At 44.3% G+C, this 26832-nt stretch overlaps 1 protein-coding gene across 6 annotated transcripts in view; it reads left to right on the top strand.

The window, feature by feature from the left end:
* itsn2a (intersectin 2a) overlaps positions 1 to 26832 on the top strand; it is a 40893-nt gene that overhangs the window by 3081 nt on the left and 10980 nt on the right. For 2 of the 6 annotated variants that reach the window (XM_084377891.1, XM_084377889.1), the window contains exons 2-22: positions 4284 to 4355; positions 10883 to 10975; positions 11094 to 11157; positions 11514 to 11689; positions 11872 to 12090; positions 14046 to 14139; positions 16379 to 16521; positions 16805 to 16868; positions 18392 to 18529; positions 18611 to 18717; positions 18801 to 19063; positions 19135 to 19284; positions 19361 to 19501; positions 19589 to 19676; positions 19772 to 19911; positions 22107 to 22187; positions 22845 to 22984; positions 23677 to 24073; positions 24162 to 24331; positions 24542 to 24602; positions 26589 to 26821. In XM_084377891.1, coding sequence (XP_084234017.1) covers positions 4349 to 4355; positions 10883 to 10975; positions 11094 to 11157; positions 11514 to 11689; positions 11872 to 12090; positions 14046 to 14139; positions 16379 to 16521; positions 16805 to 16868; positions 18392 to 18529; positions 18611 to 18717; positions 18801 to 19063; positions 19135 to 19284; positions 19361 to 19501; positions 19589 to 19676; positions 19772 to 19911; positions 22107 to 22187; positions 22845 to 22984; positions 23677 to 24073; positions 24162 to 24331; positions 24542 to 24602; positions 26589 to 26821 — 2969 coding nt within the window. In that variant the 5' untranslated portion in view covers positions 4284 to 4348. The remainder of the gene's footprint in view (positions 1 to 4283; positions 4356 to 10882; positions 10976 to 11093; positions 11158 to 11513; positions 11690 to 11871; positions 12091 to 14045; positions 14140 to 16378; positions 16522 to 16804; positions 16869 to 18391; positions 18530 to 18610; positions 18718 to 18800; positions 19064 to 19134; positions 19285 to 19360; positions 19502 to 19588; positions 19677 to 19771; positions 19912 to 22106; positions 22188 to 22844; positions 22985 to 23676; positions 24074 to 24161; positions 24332 to 24541; positions 24603 to 26588; positions 26822 to 26832) is intronic. The other 4 variants (XM_084377894.1, XM_084377892.1, XM_084377890.1 and 1 more) reach the window with 3 other exon arrangements.

Genomic DNA, 26832 nt, shown 5'->3' with positions numbered 1-26832 from the left:
AGTTTTTGTGCCTGGGTGCACTTTGATTAGTGTGGAATCGGTGCACCTTAAAACGCATTTCAATCTAATTATATATAAAGTATATTAAATGTAATAGTTTTCGCTGCTTAAATGAGTTTATGTGTTGTTTTTCCAGTGCTGTCATAACTCGTCTCTCCAATAACTCTACGAAATTGTATCCCACAGTGACGGGGATCAGCTAAATCAAATAAAAAATGCAGGAATCACGAGCAAATTAAGTGAAAACATTTTATTGTGTGCTGCTGAAGGTGCAGTTAGTGTTGGTGTAGAGGGTGTCCTCTGCACCTTGTGTTGATTCTGTGTTGTTTCTTATCCGGGATGTGTTTGAACAGAGAAGCCTCTCTACCATAGCCAATAGCAGATAGTATCTTCTATTTGAAACCGCGCACACACACCTCAGGGATAAAAAAGTATTTGTGTATGAGGGCGGGTGACAGTATGCTAAATACCTTCATACAAATTGTTTGCGTAAGGGAGAGTAAGAAGCACACATGCAGGAAAGAACATAACATATGATTCACATCCGTTCAGTCAGCCCTTGTTCCCTGTGGATGGAGGCACTGTCGCCCTGGACGAGACCACCGCTCCCATCAGGACAGAAATATGTTATTATGTAATGATCGCTCACTTTACATTGATTTGTAGTGACCCTCCGCACTAACGGGACAAGTAGTCCTAAGCAATGCCAGCAAAGTGCCTCCCGTAGCATATCAGAGCCGCCGTTTATGAACTCATTTATTCAGGTTTTTCCTATAATTTGTCACCCGGCTGTATAACATACAGTGAGTTACTAACACAGCGTAATTTAGCTCTCTACAAGTGTTTTCTGTGGGATTGAATTACTGTGGGTGTACTGTGATACTGTATGTATCCGGGTGATGACATTTAGAGAAGCTGGCTGCAACGGCTCTGTTTTTACAATGCTAAATAACTAAATTTAGATTTATCATCATTGAATTGAAAGAGGTTTTCTCACGTGAACCACATTTTTACACGGAGATTAGCTGTTAATAGGAATTTAGACCGTGTAACTGCTAGGTGTTGTATGATTTACTGAACTAGCCTAACTGACAAGGCTAACGTTAGCTAGCTTGTGTTAACCACACACCTTATTGCAGACATTTAACCAAAAACCCATTCAAAAAACCCATTGACTTCGACATGAGGGGACTGGAAGTTTGAAAAAATGCTAGTTTATTTACGGGTTTTAGGACCCATTCCTGCAGGACTCTATAGATAAAAGATGAAATGAAATATAGTCAACAAGTCTAAACTGACGCTTGATAAAATGCTGTTTAATGATGGTGCGAACTGGGGATATTTATACGTTTAACAAAAATAACATAGCATCTTAAATTACGACGTAGCATATCAGCTAGGTTAGCTAGTTTGAAACTAGCTAGTAGTCATGAGTGCCTAAACTCCTCATGATACAGTGACAAATAAAGATGACTTCACACATAGTTAGCAGTATTACTAGCAGATTGAGTCGTAAAATAGATATTATGGTTAGTTAGCTGCATTGCTGGCTAGTTTCAAACTAGCTAGTAAGGCTAGCAGTGCTAGTAGTAACTCAGAAGAGGAATGGGTGGATACAGTTTCATGATGCAGTGACCAATAAAAATGACTACACACATAGTTAGCGGTATCACTCTCAGATTGAGGAGTACAACATATATTATGGTTAGTTAGCTGCATCGCTAGGTAGTTTCAAACTAGCCAGTGGTAGCAGTTACTAAGAACTGTGGGTGGATACAGTTTCCAAACCAGATTATATTGACAATGACTACACACACAGTTAAGAGGTAACAGAAAGGAAGCAGTAACTCAGATCTTGTTAATTAAATTGAAGTATCTGTACACTCTCGGTTATGTCCTGGGCTGTATGGATTTATGGCTTTGGTTATTGTTTGCCTGTCCATGTGTGTTGTTTACTGGTCGTGTGTGCTCGAGCTTGCACGCATGCACCAGCACATATATTAAATTGCACGCAGGCCCGACGCTACAGCGAGCGCTTCATTGGCTTTAAGTAATTGGCAGTGTCGGCATGTGTGGAGAATGATTTATACTACAACAACCACAGTCTCCCCTCCAGGAATTCACACGGGAGAAAGGGGAGGCCAGTGATGGAGCAATATGGTAACAAGAGCAGAAGGGGAGGACGGGATGAAAGCAATCGGGTCGGAGTCTTATAAGAGGGGATGCATGTTCGAGTGAGGGATGAATAAGAAATAGGGGAGCTGAAATGGAAAAGACAGAGTGAAGAGTGAAGTGAGGTAAAAGGTGCGAGGGGGGGATGATTCGGTGGAAGCGCAGGGGAGATTGCGTAAGGCCTGACAGGAATCACAGCTGTGGAGAAACCTCGCTTGTTAGCTACAGGCTTCTGGGTAGAAAGATGAAACAAGGGGAAATAAACGTCCGGGTCATTAAAAATATGTGGCGCAAATGGACCGAAAACCCAATCGAGCACGATGGCAAAGAAACAGGATGTATAGCAAGTAAAATCCTGAGACAGGAGACAATAGATCGGGCATGATAGCCCACCTGCAGAGTAATTTTTATGGTGCAGGACTTAAAAAATGAAAGCCCTTAACACGCAGGGCTCTTTTTTCTAGTTGAGGAGCTTTACCTGCATGGGCTCATCTGTCCTCTGCACCTCCTGGGACTCTGCCAGTAGATCCTACAGAGGAACCTCATCACTCTGACGGGCTCCCTGCCCACCGGCAGCAGTGGATGCAGACTGCCCTCAGTGCATCCATAAGTCTTGATTTTGTGGGTATTACTTGCGGGGAAGGTACACGTGGGCAGGTATATGAGGCATAATTTAGGATTATGTTTGTATTTCAACTTTATTATAAATGCCCTCTGACAAATTTTTGCTTTATAAAAGAAATCTATATGCAGCTTAAGGGACAAATGGTCGTGATTGTTAGTATAAGATGCTTTAAAAGACACTTGTAACTGTTCTGATACTGTTGTTTTGTATTTTTTTAATGTCTATTGTCTATTTTCATCTGGTCTGCTTTTGTTTGTTTGCTCGATGTCTTCCTTTATATCAGGCCTCGCTGAAAATAATCGTCTCCCTCAACTGATTGCGTAAATAAATAAATCCGTTTTCTTATTAAAGACAAGTGATTATATCCCTCGAAAGACAAATATTTATGTACCCCCGAGTACAACAAATATTTATATTCCTAATGAGATGACTATTTATATTCCAAATAAGACATATCTATATACATAATAAAACAAATATTTATATTCCTAGAATAGCTCTGTTCCTGGTAAGACAAATATTTGTATTCCTGGTGAGGCAAATATTTACAGGACATCCACTTTTTTTCACACTGGTTTCACTGGTGTGCCTAACTTTTCTCATTTAGGTGCACCCAATGATACATTTTAACGTAACCTCTTATTAAATTATGTAAACAGGAAAGAAGGTGGAAATACTTGATTTTTGAAACATTTCAGGCGCACTAGTACGACCAGATTTTTTTGGTGCACGTGCGACCAACATAGTCGCACCCTGGAGCCCTGTATATGAAGGCTGTTACCATGAAACAACCCCAGGATATTACTTACATCGAGACGATAATTTTTTGTATTGCAAGTTTTCTGGTATTATATATAGGTATTGATATGCGAATGAGGCAGTCTAATTAAATCTGTGCTTGTTTGTGCGACTGTCCAGAACAGAAATCTGAATACAACACACACCTACACGTCTGAAAGAAAGCATGTTCCTATTAGTAGACATATTCCCATTAATCCTAATTTATTGGTAATTGGACATGAAGCCTAACGACTGTCACATTAACACTTGGAAAAAACAAAGACACACCGAGCATTGCAGAAGACTGCCGGCTTGAGCCGCCATCTGCGATCTGAGCGCGGACAGTGATAAATGCTCCCTTCCTGCCAGACCACCATCATTTTCCCTCCTCGGTGTCCCTCAGCTGTCTGTCTGCCGACTTCTCCCCTGTTGCCATTGTCTGAATCCCTCCTCATCCTCCCTTCTCTCTCTCTCTCCCTCTCTGTCATTTCGTCCCCCTCCTCTCTCTTTATTTCCCCCTCGCTGTCATCCCTCACCGTGCTCCCTCCTCGCATTGTGACCATTGTGCACACATTTACATCCCCTCTATTCTCTCCCTCGGTCGCATGCTTCGCGTTCCTCACTTATACCCACCGCTCCGTGACACACACACACTCACATCTCTCTCTCTCTCTCTCTCTCTCGCTCGCTCGCTCTTTCCCTGCAGATGTCTGAGAGCTAGCCAGCTGAGTAGAGGACTCCCCTCTCTGCCCGTGCTCTACACCTGCAGCCATGAATGGTAAGAACACTTTGTTTTATGATTGAGCGTCTCCCCCGTGATGCGTTCGTCCGCGGGAGGCAAAACGTGCACCTCAGGGGAGGAGAGCGGTCAAGAGAAAGAGGGACGAGAGTTGACCGATGAGCAGCAGTTGTGTCGTGCCCTTTCTTTAAACTTTAATCTTCCCCTGTGGTCAACTTCCTGTCGAGATTAAAAGCCGCCGCGGTTTGTGATGACGTTTTGATGTCGGGATGGGGTTTATTGATCCGGTGCCAGGCTCAAACTGAGCCCCGTCTTTGATCCCGTGATAGTTTGGAAGAAATTATAGGTAATTAAGTGTTGTTTAAACCTCTTCAGCGAAGAAAGGCTCGAAGGGAATAATGATTTTTTAATGCATTTTATGCAAATGATGAGATATTTTGGTGTGTGCCTTTGTTTCGGGGGGGGGGGGCTGCCTCTGTTTCTGTTCAAAGTGATGCATCTCTTTTGTCCTTGGTGTAGGCAGAAATGCTCAATAGTGTGTGTGTTTGTGTGTGTGCGCGTGTTTTAAATCCTCTTGTTCGCAGCCTTTGATCATGGAACAGAAGTTGCCGCTCCTCGAGGGCCTCGACGGGAAAAGCCTCCGAGAAAGTGTGTGTGTGTGTGTCTGTGTGTGTTTGTGTGCGTCGGATGCATCTTGTCCTCATGACTAATTCTGCAGTTTAACAAAATGCCAAACCCCACAACTACACTCTCGGCTTTAATCCCATCCAGTAAGTAGACGCTGAGAGAGAGAGCGGTTCAGAGACGGGATGGATGTGATGAGTTTCTCCATGGAAACATGCCGTATGGGTTATTGCGCCCTCATGAACACAGTGAATCTGAAACGAGGTAATTGTAAAGTCATTAGTGTGTGAATCTCCCAAACAGGTGGACGATGTGCCTCACTCCTCGAGAAGGAAAAGTGTGTGTGTGTGTGTCTTCAGTGAAATGCTGCAGGATGCAGAGACTGTTGATCCACTGTACCGATCTCAAACATCAACTCGTCCTCCCCAGGTGAAGCATTTGATATGTAAATAGTTACGAAAGCAGCGATGTGGTTCCCCCCAAGGGGCGGCGCTGGGCGTCTGGAGGCTTGACTCCGGCGTCTCCCGAGGACCGCGCGGCACCTAGACAACAGCACACAGGCTGACAAAGGAAGTAAAAACCACACAAGGCAGAGGCTCTTTGTGTCGCAGCTGCCGAGGAGGTGGTCTGTGGTACAGTTGGTTTAGATTCTGCACGGCCGTCGTTGCTGTGGAAGCTTTTCCATAAGAGTAATACTGCAGGTTTCTTTTACTGCGGTTGGACTGTGTGTCAATATTAGCTGAAGGGCTCTTGTGTATTCGCGAAGAGTGTGTGTTCTAGGTTTCTGTGCAGGTATCTGTTTTCATGTGTTCAGCGTAAGACAGAAGGGAAACATGTCAGTAACATGTTTTTATTTTAACATTTCTCAAACAAGTCGAGAACCAATGGACAGTGATGTCCTTCACGAGTCGACATTTTAAATGAAAACTTTGGGGGAAATAAGTTCATTCACGTTCTTGTGGAGAGTTAGACGAGAAGATTGATACCATTCATGCCACACCTGTCTTACAGGCTATGATACAGCCGGGACACGGTTAGCTTAGCTTAGCATAAAGACTACAGTTGGCTAGCTGTGCCCAACATAGCTCGGGGAACAGTTTGGCTTGACTCAAAGGTCAAACTAATTAACTTATTATGTCTCAAGTGTAAAAGATGACCTGTTGTCTGGTTCAGGCGAAGACATAGTCCATCCTGAAACCGTCTCTGTGCAGCGGCAGGTTGACCAAACACCAAGCTGACCTTGTCGCGTTCGCTTCTCTCGCAACCGAATGTTCGCACAACTTCTTGTTTAAAAGATTTAAAGCAACACTATGTAGAAAATGGCGTTTTGTGCAATATGGCGCGCCCCCACAGTTTCTGAGAGACAGAGACAGAGTCACCATTCACCCTGTTACAAGACACTGCCATCAAAATGATTTTGAAGCTGTTATTTGAAAGTAAAAAAAAGTTACATAATGTTTCTCTAATGTCTCCACAAATCAAGCACACAGTCGGAGGATCTGTGAAAAGATTTCACAGGACTCGGGACCCTTTTCTCGTCTGTATTAACTCTCTAATCTCGATAGACGTCTAATCTGATCTGACTTTTTTTTGTTTGTTAGTTTGTTTTGTTTCTCTCATCTGTCACTCAACATAGTGTGTTTTGTGCCCCCGAGGACCCGTGAGAGGGAGGGAGGAGTGTGAATCTGGGCTAATGAGTATGTTTTTCAGCTGTCTGTTTTTATTTCTGTTTATGGGTTGGAACAGTGATGTGATGCCAGACTTCTCATTTCGCAGTTTGAAGTTTGATTTATAAGCACATTTTCTCAAAAAAAGAGAGAGAGAGTCTGGCACACAACCCTGATGAAACCTCAACTTTTTCTTGTTATACTTCGATTTTTGAACAGATTAAACAGTGAATATGTGTCCACTAAAAACACATTTGAAAGAAAATGTATAAAATCTAAGTATTTAACAGCCAGACTGACTGTTCAACCCGACAACTCGAGCCCTCAGTTTGCTGTCTTGAAGCCTAAAAGACTCTCGACGCTATAACTAACTTTCAAATGCTACATATTCTAAAAATGTGGCACCTCTTTACCCGGTCTCTCACTGAGCGGCCGTATGTTTCCGACGCGAGTGTCAAGCCGCAGAAGACCCCTACGGATTGTGCCGCTGCTGTGTAAGAAGCTTTGCGGTGCCCCACTTATTCACAGAGCGTTCAGCTGCTACTGTACACAGTCTGAACCGACTGACAGGCCCGCTGGATGTGGCCACGCTAGCGACATGTCCCAGTGGCACTGTGCTAAATATCGCCCTGCCTTTCTCACTTACAATAGCTTCTAAATGAGGTCCGTCAAAGCCAAACGAGACGACGTGAAGAATACTCACATCTCGAGTGCGAGATTAATTACTTTTTTGCCTTTTTGTGGCTGCTATTTTGCTGACGACGCCGAAAACTAGGTCGGGGCGCCGCGAGCTGCTCGCATCGGCTTTGTCAGGGAAAAAGCAGGTACCTGAACAGGTGTTGCGGCGGCGGTTCGGGGTAGAATGAGTTTGCTTAGAGATTGAAACCAGCTCAAGGCAATCTGCCAGAGTGTTTGCTCACAAACAGAGATCTCTCAGTGAATTCAAACAGCTGTCAGCTTCTCATTATATCCGGTCACATTTTGGGAGAAGTTGACTCTTTTCCCCTTTTTAAGCTCCATAGCTTTCACATTTAATCTTCAGGCTGCATATAAGGCACTGATCTGCTGTAGCTTTGTGTCATTCCTCAGAGATATGTGTGTGTGTGTGTGTGTGTGTGTGTGTGTGTGTGTGTGTGTGTGTGTGTGTGTGTGTGTGTGTGTGTGTGTGTGTGTGTGTGTGTCGCTGTGGTCAACAAGAGCCAGTGGTGGTGTTTGGGTTAGCGGAGGAAGTTCCATCATGGGCAGGGTGGTATTTCCTGGAGCTGCTGAATAAATTACACCCTAAGTACCAGGACTATAAGACATGCACCCGTAATAGCACGAGGAATTGTATTTTTTCCTATCACAATATCATAACTATGGCTTTCGTTCCTACTTTATGAATCTTTTGCATCCTCCAGAGATCAGGAAGAAAAGATCTCTCCCCTGGTGACGGCATCGTTGCTCACGTTGAGACAAAAAGTTTGGAGACAACTTCCTGTGCGAGATTATCTCTGTTGCTAACATGTTAGAATAAGAATCCAAATCAGAGTGTACGAAGAAGGAATATGACATTATTGTAAATAAAAGCAATCACATGATTGTTTATTATTTGCATTTATCTTTTAACAAACCGTGAACCGAGGCCAAATAACAAATATAGATTTACTCTCTTTAAACAGCTGTAGTGTTTATATACCAGATATGTCAAAATACAAAATGAATTTACTTTTTAACTTCAACATCTACACCGATATCAATATACCTGTGATAGGCCGAAATCGGCTATTATCATTGGCAAGCCAATATATCAATCAGCCTCTACTTTTATTTTGGTAAATCCTACATTTACCAAAAGGCTTAAACTAGTGACGAGCTTGTGATGACTGCAGTGGACAAACTAAACGTATTGTCTTCATTTCACATTAAACTCGCTGTTCTGTGTAAACATTTGGTTTTGAGGTTTGTACCACTGTGATCACGGTGGTAACAGCCTTTACCATCGGGGAGGCCCGTCTGTCGCTGTCGAGCAGAGGAAGACGAGCTCTTTTTGAAAGTGAGCTACATGCGAGTCCCCAGTCGACTTCCATCTGTAGCGTTGCAACTATCCACTTCACAGCTGTGGCATTGGCTGTTTTCTTCCATCATCTGTTTCCTACTGTCTGAACGTGGTTTACAGTCAGCTGCTCGAGTTTGAAATCATCTTTGTCGTGCTTCGCTCTTCTGCCTGGACTCGTTATCTGTCATCATCTCCTTATCTGCAGCTCTGTCATTCAGTTACAGCCATGTGGAGGGATCCATCTGTGCACAATGTCCACACAGGCAGTTTTCTTTTAAAAATAGCCTCGGAGCTTATGGAAAAAAGCCCGATCGTGTTGTGATTTGATTAATTTCACGGATCCCCTTTATGATGAATTGATTATTAGCTCCGGTGATAATCTTTCATCCCTCTCTGCTAACGAGGTGTTATGAAATCTAGTAAGAATCGGGTTTCGTATCCCTCGCACAGCACATCTGACTTCATTTTTAATTCATGGACAACCCTGAACTTACCTTGAGATATGCAAGAGCGGAGCTAGAGTGGGAGAAAAAAAAGGCTGACTGGACACTTTTATACATTAATCATTGTCGGGAGTTGGTTAAGAGTGGTTTCATCTGTGGGGGAGGTCTCATCTGTGATGCAAATTATGCAGAATTTTTGGGTGGTGAAGTTAGAAATGATCCATACTGAGTTCAGAATTAGCATTCCTGCTTCGGGGACGTTTAATGTGTTGCTGTATTTGTGTGTTGTGACGAGTGGAGCCTCAAAAACTGTCATAGTATGAAAGTTTGAGGCTCTGAGAAGTAGCTGGTATTATAAAAAAGCAGGATATTTTTAGTTTCACATTCCTTTTATACAGCTGTACCAGTAACGCTGTTGATGTTGATGGTAGTATGTGGTATATAAACATTTGTGAGTTTACAGTCGGTCCATCACTCTGCCATGATATTTTGTACAGATTCGAGCCTTCCAGGATCAATCGACAATTACTGTTTAAGATTAAAATGTCTCGGCAACAACTAGAGCTGAACAATTAATCGAAATGTTATTAAAATCGCAACATGGCTGAGTGCAATATGAAATTGCAGGAGCTGCAATATTTTCTTAACAAGGTTAAATGTGTCACAACACATTTGAGCTGCCTCTGAAAGTCTAAAAATTCATAATCCACAGACTGAAGGGAGAACGCTTGCTTGACATGCAAAAATTACCATTCCCATTCAAATCATGACAATCGCAATATCAAAAACAATTGCAAAATGATGTTTTGCATATCTTTCAGCCCTGGCAACAGCTGTCAGATGGATTCCCATAACATTTAAAGTTGCACTATGTAGTTTTGGGGAAGAAATATTGTTTTTTATGCCTAAACAAACAAAATAAACAAACTGTTTTCATGACTGAGTAAACAAACTGACCTTAAAGGACAACACAACTTCATACTGTTTTACTTTGTTTACATGTGGCGGGCCCTGCCACCTTTCTAGCTTCAAACAGTGTTCTGGAGACCTTATTTTCCTCTGAGAGCAGCTTGTTTGTTCACTTATGGAAAAAATAAATATTTACTTTGTGATTAGTGCTAACAGAAAATGTTAGCTAATGACAGGCTAATCTGAGATTGTGTAAATGGTGAATATGAGGCCTTTGCCTGCTAAACATCAGCACTGTGAGCATGTTAGCATGTTGATGCTCGTCTCACAGAGCAGTAGGTATGACGTTAGACTCTTGATCTCCAGGATTAGATTAAAAAAGTCTTCTCCGCCTCATTAACTTATTTTTTTTTACATATAACATAGACCTATTTAGCAATAAATGACAGAAATGTTTGATTTAATTATATCTTTCCATAAAAGTCCCTCTAAACTCCCTTCTTAATTACTTTGTACTGCATCAGCGGGCATCAGTATGTTTTGATGCATGACCTTCTTCTCCCTGAGGCATTTTTGCTTTTGATATTTGATATTTGAAATTGCAGTGAGAGACAGGAAACCTGGGGAGATAGAGAGACTGAGAGGAGGGCAACAAATGTCTCCAGACATGTTGGTTATGTGGAATGCGTCTAAACCAGTAGGCCACCAGGATGCCCCCGTGGCTCCCACTTTTAAAGTGATCCTTTATCCTGTTGTCGCAAATGAAACGCGTTTGAACAGGATCTACTTAAACTTGAGGCGGCAAGATGAAATCAAATCCTGTTTCATTGTCATTTTAAGGAATTTCAAACGTCAGGATTTGTGTCTTGGTGTTTTTTTGTCCAGGCGCAGCCAGTGTGTGGGCCATCACTCCGGAGGAGAGGGGGAAACATGACAAACAGTTCGACAGCCTCGCCCCCGTCCTCGGCTATGTCTCAGGTAAGGTGTTGGCATAACAAACAGACCGAATACTTGTTTATGAAGAACACCGACGTGTCATCAGTAGTTCAGCGGTATCGAATGTCCATCTCTCTGAGTGGTTGTTGTGTGTCTTCAGGAGAGCAAGCCAGGAAATTCTTCCTCCAGTCCGGCCTGCCTCCTTCTGTCCTGGCTGAGATCTGGTAAGCACCGACTCACTGTTAGTGAGTCTTCTTCCTAAATAATGTTTCGGTAAGCCAGAGCATGTAGGTCAGTAGGTCCAGCCTTTGTTTTTGGTCAGTTTGGACCTCTCAGCCTGCTTTGAACTTCCTGTAGAGCACTAACTTCCTTCACAGCCTGCCCCACCCAGTAAACTGTGTGTATGTGAAGTGTGTGTGTGTGTGTGTTTGTGTGAATTACTGAAATTCAGTCCCATGTGTAGCTCTCGCCTTTTCTATTGTCTCAGTGAAGAAAAACAATACTGGGAATGCGCACTTTGCTAAAAACACGTCATCTTCTCACATGAGTTTTCTCTCTCCTCCTCCTCCTCCTCCTCAAGGAACCTCGCTGACTTCGACAGCGATGGGAAGATGGACCGACTGGAGTTCTCCATCGCCATGAAGCTCATTAAACTCAAACTTCAGGGGCGAAACTTACCCTCGTCCCTGCCAATCATTATGAAGCAATCGCCCGTGTCCAACTCCGCTTCAACCATCCCTACGTCTGCACGCTTCGGTAAAAATGTGTTCAATTTCAAAACCTCTACGCTCGAACGCTTTCTCTTCCAACGTGACCTTTTGTAGAAGTGTTATTTCATCAGTGGGCCAAGAAAACGAAAAAAATCCCCATTTTTGAATGTTCTTCTGAAACAGTGTTGTTGATCTCTTCATGTTCACCTGTGTGTTTCCTCCTAACAGGAATGGGTTCAATGCCAAACCTGTCAGTCGGTCTGTCATCCATGTCAACTATGTCAGCCATGCCCATCCTAACACCCATCCCGGTTAACCCCCACATGCACTCTGTGCAGCCCCTGATGATGCCAATGACTCTTCCCCTCATCACTTCTCTGGGAAACTCTGGACTCCCCAACGGCAATATCAACCTCCTCACCCCACCTCTTGTTCCCAACAATGCAGGTTGGTTCTGCAGCGGAACCACTCTGATTCGCTTGTCAGACAAATTTAAGACAGATATTGATTCGTGGTTCAGCACCAAGTCATTCAAACTTGACCCGGGATCAAAAGCGTGAACGTACGCTGAACGTTTTGGATTATGTTCCAGAGCCATTCAGACAATTTTCATTTCATGTAACAGGGATAGTTCACTGCTACATGTCGCTTTGAGATTGAATACAAAAGAGGAGAACCTAGAGTGTTGGAAAAGACTTTTCTTTTGCAAAGTATAGATAAGAGTCTTGTGCTTTATGCCTGTGCTGAATGGCTTTTGATATTCACTTGCGCACATGCAAAGAAAGCCACTACACGGTCACAGGTAGAGCTTTTTTTTATCATAATAACTTGGATAGCGACAGACGATATGAGAAGAAGAAGGGATGACATGCAGCCAAGGGCCGGAGTTCAACCCAGGTCTCTATAGTAAGGAGTCTGCCTTTTGTGTGTGGTGCTGACAAAGCTAACGTTAGCTCGCTAGCGTGTGAATGAAGAGTAAAAGGGATAGTTAAAACTGGTAACACCACACAAACTACAGCTTATGAAGCAATAACTTCTTCATATTCAAACCCAGTAACTGCTATGTAGCTAACATAACCAACCTACAAAGCTACTGTTAGCTTTCTAGCATGTGAATGATGATACATAATGAGTACTACATTTTGTTTAATAATGACGTAAACTGAGAAGATACTAAATTACATTTCACAAAAGTAAGTAGGCCACAAATGAAGCTAATAGCATCAGACTTTGAGACCAGCTAGTACTTTAGCTAACCTCCTCTCTACGTCACCACACCTGCACGACCCCTGTCTTGTTTTCTTGGCAGTTGTCTTTCCCTGAGCACGTTCCCGCCTCTTTATGTAGTTCTCTGTCCTGATTGGATAAAGTGGGCAGGGATACCAGAACATTTCTTTTTACTTTTACTGTGTGAGGAGAGACCTGGGTTACTGACCAAACACTCTCTAACAGTGATTTCTGTTGGAATATAGAGCTATTTAACACTTGTTTTAATAAGAAATTAACACTAACAGCAGCTTTAAGAAGGACTTAATGCACAAACGTGGAATGGATTCATGAAACGCTGGTGCAGCCTCATCTCGGCGTGTTATATTCAGTGTATCAGGGTCAGTTGCGCATTTCTGGTGCAGTGGTAACGTGGTGTGGATTATACATGACACATGAAAGGGCCTAAACCTTATCTATCTAATCCCTGAGGTCTTATATCTGTCTTGAGGAGCACACAGTGTCAGTATGTGTGTATATATACGTTTTGGTATGCAGTGAGATGAGTCACCGCAGTCTTTACGGCAGTTTCTGTGTTTGCGAGATAAAAAACAGTCATTGATGTCAGGAGTAGGTGCACATATACAGTATATGACATCCTCATTTAGTCTGTTTTTCTCTCTTTTTTTATCCGACTCCTCGTATCCCACCTCCTCCATCTGTCCTACGGCTGCTCTCTTTAATCTCACTCTGTCTGTTTCGACTCTAATCTTTCGTCTGTGAAATGAGCAATCCGACAAGAGTGAGTGTGAAATGTCTCGTATTATTTGGTGTCCCCTCAATCGTTACCCTCCCATCTCCCTGCTGATGAAATTAAACCAGCGCCACACTTCTCCAGACTAACCCTCTTTAGCGCAGAGTTTCAGGCCATCACTTTGTTTTTGTTTTTTTTATCCAGATGTCAATAACCTTGCTGCTGGAGCTCTGTGTGCTGCGACTGTAAAGTGCGAGGAGATAAGATTAGATGTACACATATTCAAGGGCAATTGCGCACGGCACGTCTACAGTCAGAGACTGATTGCATAAAGAAAGCACGTGTAGACGCTTTATGTTCGCACATTTTTCAAATTAATTACCTTGGATTTGTCAAAATCGTGTTTAACTATTAACAAACTGCCTTCAACCCTTTCTCGCAGGGCTCCCTCTCTCTGGCTTCTCCTCTCCCATGGCGTTCTCTCCATCCACCGGCATGTCAAAGGCAAACTCTCTCCTGGACCTTGGATCCAGCAGGTGAGACGTAGCGTCAATAAATAGATAACTGCATGAAATATCCCGTAGCCTTCCCTGAAAGATGCATTTAAAATCAAGCTTCTCCAGGTTTTGTGGGGGATGTGAGGGGATGCACCATTTTTTAAGCATTGATTTTGAGAGAAAAGCCGGTATAAACACTGGTTTGTGTCGCACACTATCAGCCCATTAGTTCGGCGTTCGCAAAGCATCAGGGGGGTTTTTTTGCAGGGAAGGGTTGGGGGATCAGAATGCAGGCAGAGATGAAACACTTCGATAACAGAGGGAGAGCAGGAAGGCATTTTGAAATCAGATGTTGTAGTTGGCAAACAGGAGGAAGTGGGCTCGTTCAGAGTCACAAACATTAGAGGAGAACGGGACTCAAATGGCATTCTTACAGGAGGAGGTCACTGTTACTGAGGTCTATTTCAGTAGCCATGTTGGGTCCACTTCTAGATCTTTTCTCAGCAGCTACTGATTGGATCGCAGTGTTACGTTGTACAAATATTCATGGTTCCCCGAGGAAGAAGCCTACTGACTTTATTACTTTCGTCTAGCACCGCTTTGAGGTTCACATTTGTAGTTTTAATAACCTGATGGGTTGAAAATAACCCCTGACTTTTCCTCCAGAGCCACTTTGTCTAATACCTGCAAAATTGATGACAGTCCCGCCATCCCTTAAAGGTCCATTGTATGAAATTAAGCAGGGATCTAATGGCGGAAATGGAATATAATGTTCATAATTATGTTTTCATTAGTGTATTATACGATTATCGATGCACAGTTGCCAAATATTGATGTTTTTAATCAAACATGCAGCACTGTAATCAGATTCCCCCTGACAATTAGACTTCCCAGAGTCACTAGCTCTTAGTGGTGTAAACTTCTGTAAGCGTAATTTACACAGATTGAGGTGTATTTGTATCTTTTATTTCCAGAACTGTTCTGCTTTCTGGCAGTTTGGACTCTGCGCTCTTTTTTTTAGACATTGTTTCATGTCAAAATCTGTGAAACTGACACTACAATGCAGTGAATAAATCTTCAGAGGCGTTCTTCCTTTTTTACAGTAGCCCAGAAGGGACAAACCAAGGCCTTTCGTGCAGCACAGAGCTGCTAGCATAGCTGCTGATTCCTGTTAAAAAGTAAGATAAACATAGTTTGTGTTTCAGATGAGGTCTGTAAATTAAAGGAACTGGTTATATGTAGCTGACTGAAGGAGATAAATGTAATGTTTGTCACATGTGCTAATGGAAATACGAGAGATTGCAAGTCCTACATCTACAACAGTCAAACTTCTACTTGTGCTTTGGATCGGCACACTTAATCCTCGCCCTGAATAATTACAGTGGTCTGATGTAACAAAGAAGAAACTGGAGTCTGGGAGGTTTTGTGCAGTTTCAGCAGCAGCCAGATTCCCTTGAAAAAGGACAATAGTGGTATCCAATATCCTCCATCCTTCTCATGGTGTTTTGTGCGGTTTGGGAAACAGGATAGGAGTCGTATCTGGTTTCATTTCGTATTGTTTTGAGGAGCCCAGGGCTTCACACAGCCCTGACCTCAGGTGTAGGTGGTGAGGTGAGTAATAATAAGGAGTGTTAGGAAGTCAAACAGCAGCACAGGTTGATCCAACAGCCGCCCACATCGCATTAACCTTCAGGTTCCCTTTGTGACATCCTCTTATGTCATGCTAGACACGTTGTCCTTCTCTTTTTTGTTTCCGGACCCATAACAAGTCTTAATATATGGAAATTACACAGCCGTTGTGACACATACATACACACAGGAGAGGCATATACACACAGAAAAAAAAGCCCTTGGGCAGAGGGAGGATCCCACACCACATCTCCCTTTGTCTCCCTGAGTACTGCAAGTTTCCACCCTATAATGACTGGGAGAAAATACATTCTTTTCAAATGAACATCGTTGACCCGGCCTATCCTTTTTGCTATTCTTGCAGAGGCATTGTTTGTAATAAAAACAGAAAGGCTGATTAGCGTTGCCTGAGGAAACAGCGCTGTCTTGTTTCAGAGAGTCACTGTCTACGTGGTCGTTTGCAGCAGCGGCTTCCTCCACAGCTAATTAAGAGCCGAGGAATAACACCGGGGAGTCTCGAGGCAATTAGTGGTTTTAAGCCGAGGCTTGAATACGAGGGGAGGAAGAGAACACTGACCACATAATATTATTGTGTCATTTCCCTTTAGGTGATGTCGTGACATATCAAAACGCCTCTCTCTGTTCACAGCTCAAATTCTTCGTCCACCACGTCGCTGGCCAGCAACTCTCCGAAGACGGGCGCGAGCGATTGGGCCGTCCCGCAGGCCTCGAGACTGAAGTACCGTCAGCAGTTCAACACGCTGGACAAGCTCATGAGTGGCTACTTGTCAGGTACACACACACACACACACACAGACACAAACACACACACACACACTCCAACCTAAATAAACATGAGGTTCTCAGGACCTGTCGGCTGCTCATGACTAGTCTGACAGAGCAAACTCTGCGCCAGCTTCACTTCACACACATTGCTCTCAAGTAGTCCTGTGATTGATCTTAACCCCACTCGACAGAAACCAGCAGTCAGACGTACGCAAACACTTTTCACTTCAGGGGATCGCTTGAAAATTCACTCTGCTCTTATTTTGATGTCATTTTTTTAACTTTGCAGGTCCTCAGGTTAGAAATGCGCTGATAGCATCGAACCTGACACAGACTCAGCTAGCTACCATCTGGTGAGTATAAGGTGTGTGTGCGTGTGTGTGTGTGGTGTCTCTACTCTGCAGTTTAATACCACTGTAAATCATAATAGCTCTAAAAATGGAAAACAACTAGACAGGTGATTGTTGTGGATCTCTTGGATGTTAAAGGTGCATTATGTAGGAATTTTAGTTGGAAATACTCAACAGACTGAAAAAATAACAACAGGTTTGATGTCAGGACGTCCATGTGTTGTGTTTCAGAGATATCTATGCTACTGGAGTTAGCATGCTAACCAGTTAGCCCCGACCCATCCCAGTCCAAAGCTTTCATGCTAGCCCCTAGCTCCCCTGGTGCTCCGTGCTCCCAGTCTGGACCGCTAGGTGAACGACTTACCAAGCTAACTAGCTGAGCTACAGGTAGCAGCTGTCCTGGTGATATGCTGCCCCTTGTTTGTGTGAGAATGAATTCGACAGGTGGCTAATTCTTACATATTGCACCTTTAATGCTGGTATCTGTAATGTATTGGCCTTTGTGGCAGGTAAAGGTCATTAAAATGATGGCGGAAATACACCAAACAAGGAATATTATCCAAAATAGTACTTCTGACTTTGTCGCACCTCATTGTGGCATATACTTTAAACAGTGGTCTAGCTAACTATTGGAGCTATTGAGCCTATTTTAGCTTATTGTTTTGGTTTCGAGGCTTTGTACTGGTTTCAGAGGTAGTAACTGTCGGGACTTGGCTTGTCCAGGTTTAACCGTGTGAAGCAGTAGCTGATAAGTCGGCAGCCACCTCCTGGGCATCCTCGAGGTGCCCTTGCGCAAGGCACCGATTCCTTTAACTGCTCGACTGCTGGAGTGCTGACACTGTGGCTGCCCCATCGCTCGGACACCTCTCCACTAGTAGTTCCTGAGTGTGTGTGTGTATTTTGGCCATACTTGTGTGTGTAATTTAAAAAGGCAAACAACAGAGCGTAAACACTGGGTTCCCCCAGCGAGATTAATAAAGTGCTAAATTCAATTTTCATTTACTCTTTTGTGTTCACCCTCAGTGCTCTCATCACTGTTGTTCTGGCAGCAGGCAGCTGTTTTTTAGCTAAAAAGCTCCTGTATATCACGTACCCAGTTAGTCAGCAACTAGCTGTGTGGTGATAATGAGCCAGATAATTCCTTCAAGGAGTTGGTGGAAAACAAAACAGAGCTGAAAGGAGAGCAAGGCCTTGATTGTACTCCTAAGCAGACCCATAGACGGAGAGCTGCAAGTATTTCTGCTTGTGCTACTTCCTGGAGTCTCATACCGCACATGTGCAGACATACGCTGCTGCTCTCTCTAGCAAAGCGATCGGCGGCATGAATGTAAACGCTGCTCTGCGTCGGCTGCGTTCAGTGTAAATAAGCGACTGTTTGCTAACTCGTTCCTGAACAACTTTACGAGGTCGTAATTTGTGAGCGTTTACAGCTTCTTCCACTCCCTCTGCATAATAAAATCATGACAACGTTTCAGATTTCATATTTATTGCTCTGCCATGTGACTTACTACATCGTGTGTACACAGGACCTTGGCAGATGTGGATAAGGACGGGCGGCTGCAGGGGGACGAGTTCATCTTGGCCATGCACCTGGTGGACATGGCTAAAACTGGCCGACCTCTGCCCCTCACGCTGCCGCAAGACCTGGTTCCTCCGTCTCTCAGGTACAGATGTTTGACACGCTCGCTCTGTCTATGATTACATTCATTATTACAACCACTGACACTGTTTTTCTCTCATTTCAGAGGAGGAATCAAGCCCAGTGAGCTTGTTAATGGGACAGGGCCGTACATTACTCCCTGTTTAATAGACACAATAGAGGTAGAGCCTGCACAGAAGACCAAGAGCAGCGGTAGGCCACATTCTGCACACTTTGTTGTAACGCGAGGCGTCCTCGGGTCTTGCTCTGTGTCACAACCGCTCTCTTTCTCCTAGTGTCCTTCGAGGACAAGCTGAAGGAGAACTTTGCGCGAGGCAGCGCCGAGCTGGAGAAACGGCGCCTGGCTCTGGAGGAGGCGCAGCGGAAGGAGAGGGAGAGGCGAGAGAGGGAGGAGATGGAGGCGCACGAGAGGAGGGAGAGGGAGGCCAGGGAGCATGAAAACCGGAGGAGGCTGGAGGAGGAGAGGCGGCTGGAGATGAAGAGAGAGATGGAGAGGCAGAGGGAGGAGGAAAGGGTGAGAGAGCTGGAGAGGAAGGAGGTGAGTGGGAGAAGAAAGCTTCTAGCCACTAGATTGTCGTCTCCGGTGACCGCGTCTCTTCGTGCTTTCAGGCGGCGAAGCTGGAGATGGAGCGCCAGAGGAGGGAGGAGTGGGAGCGTGGGAAGAGAGAGGAGCTGGGGAGGAGGAGAGAGGGGGAGCAGGAGGAGATCTCCCGACTCAGGGCCAAAAAGAAGAGTCTAGAGTTGGAGCTGGAGGCTGTGGTGAGACATTTTTACAATCTTGCATATGTTAATGAAAGCACGAGCACGCTGTGATATCAACTCCCCGGTCTCAAAGGGCAACAAGCACAAGCAGATCTCAGACCGCCTGCGTGACGCTCAGAGCAAACGGCGGATTCTGAAGGCAGAGGTGGACCTCGTCAATCAGAAGAGGGACGCACGCATCACAGAGATCAACACGCTGCAGCTTCAGTTTGAGGTGAGAGAAGGAAGAAAAATATTTTGCGCATTTAAATGAATCCCGTAAATGTTTAGTTTTTTTTCATGCCTCTGTGTTTGGCCACAGGACTGGCAGAAGAAGCTCTCACTGCTGCTCCCAGAACAACAGAGGCTGACGGAGAAGCTGCGAAACATCAACCTCAACAAAATCTCCTGTGGGTCACAAACGCCTGCTCGCACAACACATACAGACAACACCCGTCGCTGAGCTCTCTCTCCGGTCTCTGACCTTTGACCTTTTGTCTTGTAGCCGTGGCTCTGACCTCTCTGACCGGGAGCGTGACGGAGAAAGGTGTGAACTGCCGGCGGCTGAAGGATCAGCTTGACACTCTGGAGAGGGAGACGACGGACAAACTGGCCCAGATGGAGGAGTACAACAAGGAGCTTAAGGTCAGATTCAGCACGCGGAGGATGGCGATGACTGTTTGAGCCAATGTCAGAACATTTTAGTTCAACACAATCTATATTAGTCCGGGGACGAGCCGGGTCAGACCACAGATTGTAGAAGATACAAATTTCTCGGTCACTTGTTGGAGGCAGAAAATCAAGATTTGGAATATTATGATTCGCCGAGATACCTGTCAATCAAGCAAACATCTTACCAGTGATTGTTCATCAGGGTAGTACTACTGCTTATGTGAAAGAAGTAGTATAAAGCCTCATGCATGTAATTTGATAAATTGCCTCCAGTGATGTCACTTGGTGGCGCAGTTGCATTGTGGGTAATGTAGGCAACATGTGTTGAAACACAGTTCACTGGTCTACATTGCACTCCTATAACACTTATCGCCACACATTCTTCTTCCTTTTCAAAACCCTGTGCCTACATTACCCACAATGCAACGTAGCCACTGAGAATGTATCAGATTACATGAAGCTTCCTCGGGAGCCACAAAAGGCTTTATATTACTTTTTCACATATGCAGTAGTACTCCCTAATACCTGTAAACACACTTTAATGTGAAATTTGGTGGAGTTGCCCTTTAAGATGCCCCATGTGTGGTCTGATTTAGAAAGTCAGACATTTTTTAGTGCCCCAAATTCTTATATTTACTATAAAAATCTTAACTAACCTGTGAGCAATTAAAAACCTCCCTGCTTCAGTGTCTAACTGTTTTTCATCTCTTTCTTCCTTTTTTATTAATTAGTAACTCAGCATCGTTTTAAATGAGGCCAATCTTAATGGTTCTTCAGAGTTTAATTAAGGTGAAGTTTGAAGTGAAATTGAATTTTGTCTATGTATCAAGACAGGATTTTCATCCATACCCCTCTGGTGTGAAAGCCAAGAAGCAGTTGAGTTGTGTAATAGATCCCGTTAAACATAAATTATGCATTGGACTTTGTCAGTTGTGAATTTAAACTGCATTACCACACTGGGATTTATGTAAATCTGGCAAATGGTCCTTTAAGTCTTTATTAAAAATGATACAACTTGTTTCTCAGTGAGCTTTAGATGTTGCTGTTAGGCGTTTTCTTTAGCTTTGGAGTTTGCGAGGCTAGTCAGCTTCTCCCTGCTTCCTCTCTTCATCCTGGCTGAGCTGATCAAACGGCTCGCTCAAAACTCCAATTACTCAATTACTACAGTTTCGCATGATATGATCCGTCGTACAAATGTACTGGAGGTGCACACGAACGCAACAGGAGTAGCCTTTTTGAGCGCGCAAAGAAAATATGAAGTTGATAAATATCTGTTTTTGCTGTGAATGTGTCAATATGTCATCCGATCCGCTGTAGCGCTCTATAAACAAGTGTTAAAACTTTGAGGACTGAGGGACTTCACCGCGGTTAATCACAGGCGGCGAGAAAAAAAAACTATATTTCAGAGTAATAACCTGAACTACAGTGTAATCTCAATGTGTGACCTCCTCCTGAAAGCGATTCCTCATCTAACTCTCGTCAAGGAAACCGAAAAGCGTGTTTTCCAAAATGTCAAACTGTTCCTTTATGGTTATGTATTTAAGATGAATATTTCATTATAGAGGTCAGGTGCAGCAAAATAAAGCAGCATCACTGTGTGATGGATTACACCAATATTATGAACAAGAAGTTGGTGTGTAGGGAGTTTTTTTTTTTCCGGCTTAAAACGCTGCTGTGACATCTGCTTCAGCCGGTGTTGGTGACGTTACAGTTTCACCTCAGGCAAAGAAAACCTATTACCTGACCATTACTGCAGACATACACGTCGGCTGGCAGAAAGCCCGATAACTCAGCACCTGTGAAGAATGATGTCATGTCCTCTCCCGGTGTATCATCAATCTGTTACTAATGATTGCAGCATCAAAAAAAGCTGCTCTTTCTCTTTTACCTGCTCTGATGGTTTCTCTTATTAACTGCTTTTAACGTCTTTCTCTTTCTCCCTTTCTCTTTTCCCTCCTCTTCCCTCCACCTGGACATCTTTCTTCTGGTTTTCCATTTATTTTGTGTTGCCTCCTTTCCCTTTTATCACCCTTTTCTTCCCGTCCCTTCCTACAACACATCTGTTTCCCTCCTTTAATCTCGATCACACTTATTATATTTCACCTTCTGTCCGTCCCGTCCTCTGCCCTGCTCCCTCCCTCCGTCCTCACACTGTGTTTCTTTCGTAGCTTGGGGATATGGATGACTGTGTCCTGCGGGGCCTTCTGTCTCTGCTGGCCTGCCTCAGCCAGCTCTTCCTTCTCATCAAGGTTATCTTTCTTTCCTCCCTGTCTCTCTCTGCCTCCCACAGTGCGTAATCTTTTTTTCACCAGCGCTCCTCATTACGTTTTTTCTGTCATCTCACCTCCTGCGTTCCCTCGAGCCACAAGTCTTCCTTTTAGTTTTCATCCCCGTGATGATTCGATCTCCTCGCTAATCCTTGCTCTTTTGTCTTTTCACTCATTATTAAATGGAGCTTGTGCTCTGGTGCCATGTCCTCCCCTTTTTTCTTTTTGTTATTTCTCTCCATGGAGTTTGGAGCCTGTGTTTTCTGTGTAAACAGGATGCACCCTGAGGGTAAAACACACACATACTGAATGCTTAACCTGCACATTTGTGTGTTTGCCAGTTTGTGGGCTGGCTCTTTTGCATCAGTTTTGCATGTTTTGGAATGACTGTTTTGCATCAAATACTCCTTTTTAAACCCACGCCACATGTAGAGATGAGTTTTGAAACCGTACTTTGTAGTTTTAATACAGATTTAATAAAAAAAAGTGCTGTTTTTGGCTGCTGGAGCAGAAGGAAAAGCTTGCATACAGTCGTGTTTTGTGTTTTCTGTTTGATCACAACACTGTTTCTGTGTTGTTAAACTAGTCTTGTGTCTTTTATGTCTCTCTAACGCGTTGCATACCCTGTGACTGCATCAGGAGCTGAGGGAGAAGCAGGTGAAGCAGCAGGCCGTCCTGGACGACCTGTACAGAGTCAAAGAGGAGAAACTGAGGGAGCTCCAGAGACGCAGGGAGGAGGAGCTGGAGAGGAGGAGGAGGGAGGAGGAGGAGGCTGCCAGGTAAGCATGAGGAAAAATGTGACTTATAATTGTCTGCGTCTGCACAAATCTTTCATTAGTTTACTTGTATCTGCTTTTGTTTCTCTTTATGTCCAAACTGAAACAAATAATAATTATTTTTACTGACAATTAATCTGCTGATTATTTTGTGGATGAATCAATTAATTGTTCGGTCTATTAAATGTCAGAAAATAGTGAAAAATGTCCATCCCAGCTTATTAAATCCCAAGCTGATGCATTTAAATGTCTCTTTTTGTCAGTCCAAACCCCAAAAATAGTCAGTTTAATATGATATAACACCGATGAAAGCAGGACATTCTGATATTGGAGATGCTGAAGACATAATTTTCTGCCATTGTTGCATAAATATCACTTTAATGATGAATGATTGTTTTTGCTGTAAAACACTTAACTACAGAAGCCCTGAAGGGCAAGTGAGGACATTTTTTTCTGGTGATGACTTGAGAACTGGTGATTATCCTCGCAAAACAATTTTTTTTCCACCAGTTCTCAAATCATAAACACAGGAGAAAAAAACAGTTTAGATCAGACTTAGAAGATGGATCACCAGAAACAAAAACATCCTCACTTGCCCCTCAGGCCTTCTGTAATCACCTCTCGCTGCTCTAATTTAAAATAAAACACATGTTCTTCTGTGTTGTGCTTTAAAAAGTTGCATGTAACTCCCACAGACAGGCGAAGCTCGAGCAGGAGAGGAGGGAGAAGGAGGAGGAGGAGGCGCGTCAGAGGAGGCTCCTGGAGGAGCAGAGGGCCAGACAGAGGGAGGAGGAGGAGAGGGAGGCACAGGCGCGCCTCCGAGCCGCCCAGGAGAAAGCGCAGGAAGAGGAGAGGAGGAGGAGAGAGCAGGAGGAGGAGGAGGAGAAGAGGAAGCGGGAAGAGGAAGAAAGGAAACGAAAGGAGGAAGAAGAGGAGGAGAGAAGGAGGAAGGAGGAGCAGGAGAGAGCAGCGCAGCAGCTGGTGGTGGTGCTGGCTCAGCGATCCTCGAAGCTGACCACGTACAGAGCTCTGTACTCGTTTGTTGCCCGGAACGCAGACGAGCTGAGCGTGGACGCAGACTGTCTGATAGAGGTGAGAGTAACTGTTCCTGATTGGTCCAGTGGATGCTCGTCATCGTCGCCTGGCTGTGGTTGATTGAACCGTGTTTTCCGTGATGCAGGTGGACGAGCAGACCGTCGGCGAGCCTGGCTGGCTGTGCGGGAGTTACCGTGGAAACCGGGGCTGGTTCCCCCAGAGTTACGCAGAGAAATGTCCGACCCCCTCCACCACTGAGACTGCCCCTTCGTTACCCGGAAAAACATCCTGTCCGCCGCCACCGCTGAACGCAAGGTAACACTCAGGAAGGAACGGGATGCTCAGGACGGTCTCAAAGACATTTTAATGTGCGATGCTTGTGAGACAGTTTTGTGTTTTTTTTGCTGTCTGATAGTCCGTAACAGTCACCTTGGGTGTAGTGATTTACGCCTCAGTTCTGTGAGGTTGTTATTATCCCCGTGTTGGCTCCTTCCCCTAATGGTTTGTCCCTCCTGTTTCACCCAGAGTCCCAGATGGGGAGGTAGTAGTCGACAGCCCTGCTCCTGCCCAACCAGACACTTCACAGGTGAGGAGGGAGTGCTTATGTTTACTTTAAACTGCAGCGTGCAGCGGCTTGAGTCTGACTTCTTTAAAGAAAGCTCGCTCCTAATGGACGGGTAAACGTTTAAGTGACCGATGCAGATTTAAACCCTGTTTTGTTGCCTCGTCAGTTCAGAGATAAACGTGATTTTTTTCTGGATCTTTCATCCGGGAGAAACATGGGAGTTATCTGTTTGTGCGCTATCTGTATTTACTCTCTGCTGTCTGGTATCACAAGGACAAAATGTTCTCCAAAAGGTTTTTTACAGCACTTAGTTTACTTAGTTGCAGCTGATTCATCAGTTGATATCTACAGTGGGAATATTATCTGAAAATGTCGTGAGCTTTTCAATTATCAGGGGCCTCCCTGTCCTGCCAGTTTATTAAAATTCAAGCTGCACTAATCCATATTTTATCAGTATTAAAAATGGAACAAGCGACTACGTGTAATGTGAAAGGAGGAACTTGTAAGGACAAATCCAGAGAGCAGTATCATCACATTCTGCACTTCTTCCTCAGCTCTTCTCAGATTGTCAGCGTCCTTCAGCTCATGTTTAGATATATCACAGCACCGAGCAGCAGGCAGACACAGCTGCTGAATAAAGTGAGCGTTAAGCAGCTAAAAACTAGATTTTTGTCCTCGGAGGTGGTGGAGTCGAGTTCCCTCTGGACCCCAAAAGCCTCTTTCGGCACCTAACATATAATATAACATCAGCTACATTAGCATCTTCATTGTACCCCAGCTGCTGGGCGATCTCAAGCCATATACAGTACTGTCCTCCACTTGGTTGTTGAGGTAATCGTTGTGGTGTCTGTCAGACAGTATTGGCTGCTGTGAGACCAAACTGATCAGGTTTTCTCCCGTTTTGACGCGGACATCAGCTGAAATAAAGGATTTTATCAGCCAACCATCAAGGTCTGCTGGAATATTATATATAAAGTCAGTTTTTATACGTTTCTGTGCAATTTTTTGGGATGAAATCCATGCTTTGGTGTGAAAAGGCCTTGAAAGATAAAAATAAGAAAGCTTGTGTACTGTAAGTTAAGCAGAAGAGCATGTAAGTTAATGTACTTCTGGTGGAGGTGGAGCTGTGTGGGCACTACAGCCGTGTACTTTATGTTTCAACTCGCTGTCGGAGAGGAGAGCGAAAAAGCCACTGATGTCGTCACGACATTGTGAAAAGTGAACACTGAAACCATCTCAAATATTCATAATCGACACACAACTACTACCTACTGGATTTTAAGATGTGTACTACCTATTTCACAAAGGCCAAACGCCCTGTCTCGCAAATTCACTTCCCGTGAAAGTGAAAGATAATTTGTGCGTCCACCCCCGCGATTTGGATCCACTCCAGACTTTAATGGGTTCGTCCTTGGCCCGTGCTCAACCCATCAACCGAGTTTCCTGAAAATCCGTGTGTAGTTTTATCGTAATACAGAACAAGCCATAATGTTTCTCTGCATCTGCCGCTGCAAGTGTAAATTAGCAGCTGTTTGCTAATCGGTTATATATCAACTTTACGAGGCCGGCGTGCCAAAAATAACTTAATGCGGGTTTAAATCTAATTTCAGTGGGTATCTTGTTGGTATAACAGCATCTGCCTCCGTAGTATATGACGGCTGTAAACTGTCTTTGGCGGGCGAGGAACTAGGTCTGGCCGAGGTACTCGCGCTGCTGCTGACACCAGCACACACACACTCACATCCTGAACAGCAGTATGGTTTTATATTTATAGCTTTTCTCTACTGGGAGCTCTTCTCTCTCTCTGCCTCTGTGTGGGTGACCCAGACATTTACAGATCCCCATCTCCTAATAGATAACATCAGTGTTAGTGGGTCTGGCATTTGTAGGTTATGTCTCAGGCTCAGAATCAAATGAAAAGTAATAATATTCTTGGTGGTTTTACGTCACAGAGGCTCATTTTATGGTTTGCTTGATGTAACAGATGAATCTACTCTCTCTCCTCAGCCCTCGGTCCCTCTGCTGGCTCGAGCCGTCTCCTCCTGGTCGGCCGCCTCGGAGGCTCGCCCCAGCTTCTCCTCCGGCATCGGCGACGTCATCACGTCGCTGCTGAGCTTCTCACAGGGCGACATCATCAGCGTGCTCCAGCAGAGGGAGGACTGGTGGTTGGGGCAGCTCAACGGGACGCAGGGATGGTTCCCCAAAGGCTGCGTCGCTTTGGAGACGGCCGGCAGCACAGAGTACGAAGACA

This window comes from Pagrus pagrus (genome assembly GCF_965226575.1).
Source record: "Pagrus pagrus genome assembly, chromosome: 16".
Taxonomy (NCBI): Eukaryota; Metazoa; Chordata; class Actinopteri; order Spariformes; family Sparidae; genus Pagrus; species Pagrus pagrus.
This window is presented reverse-complemented; position numbering and strand designations above follow the sequence as displayed.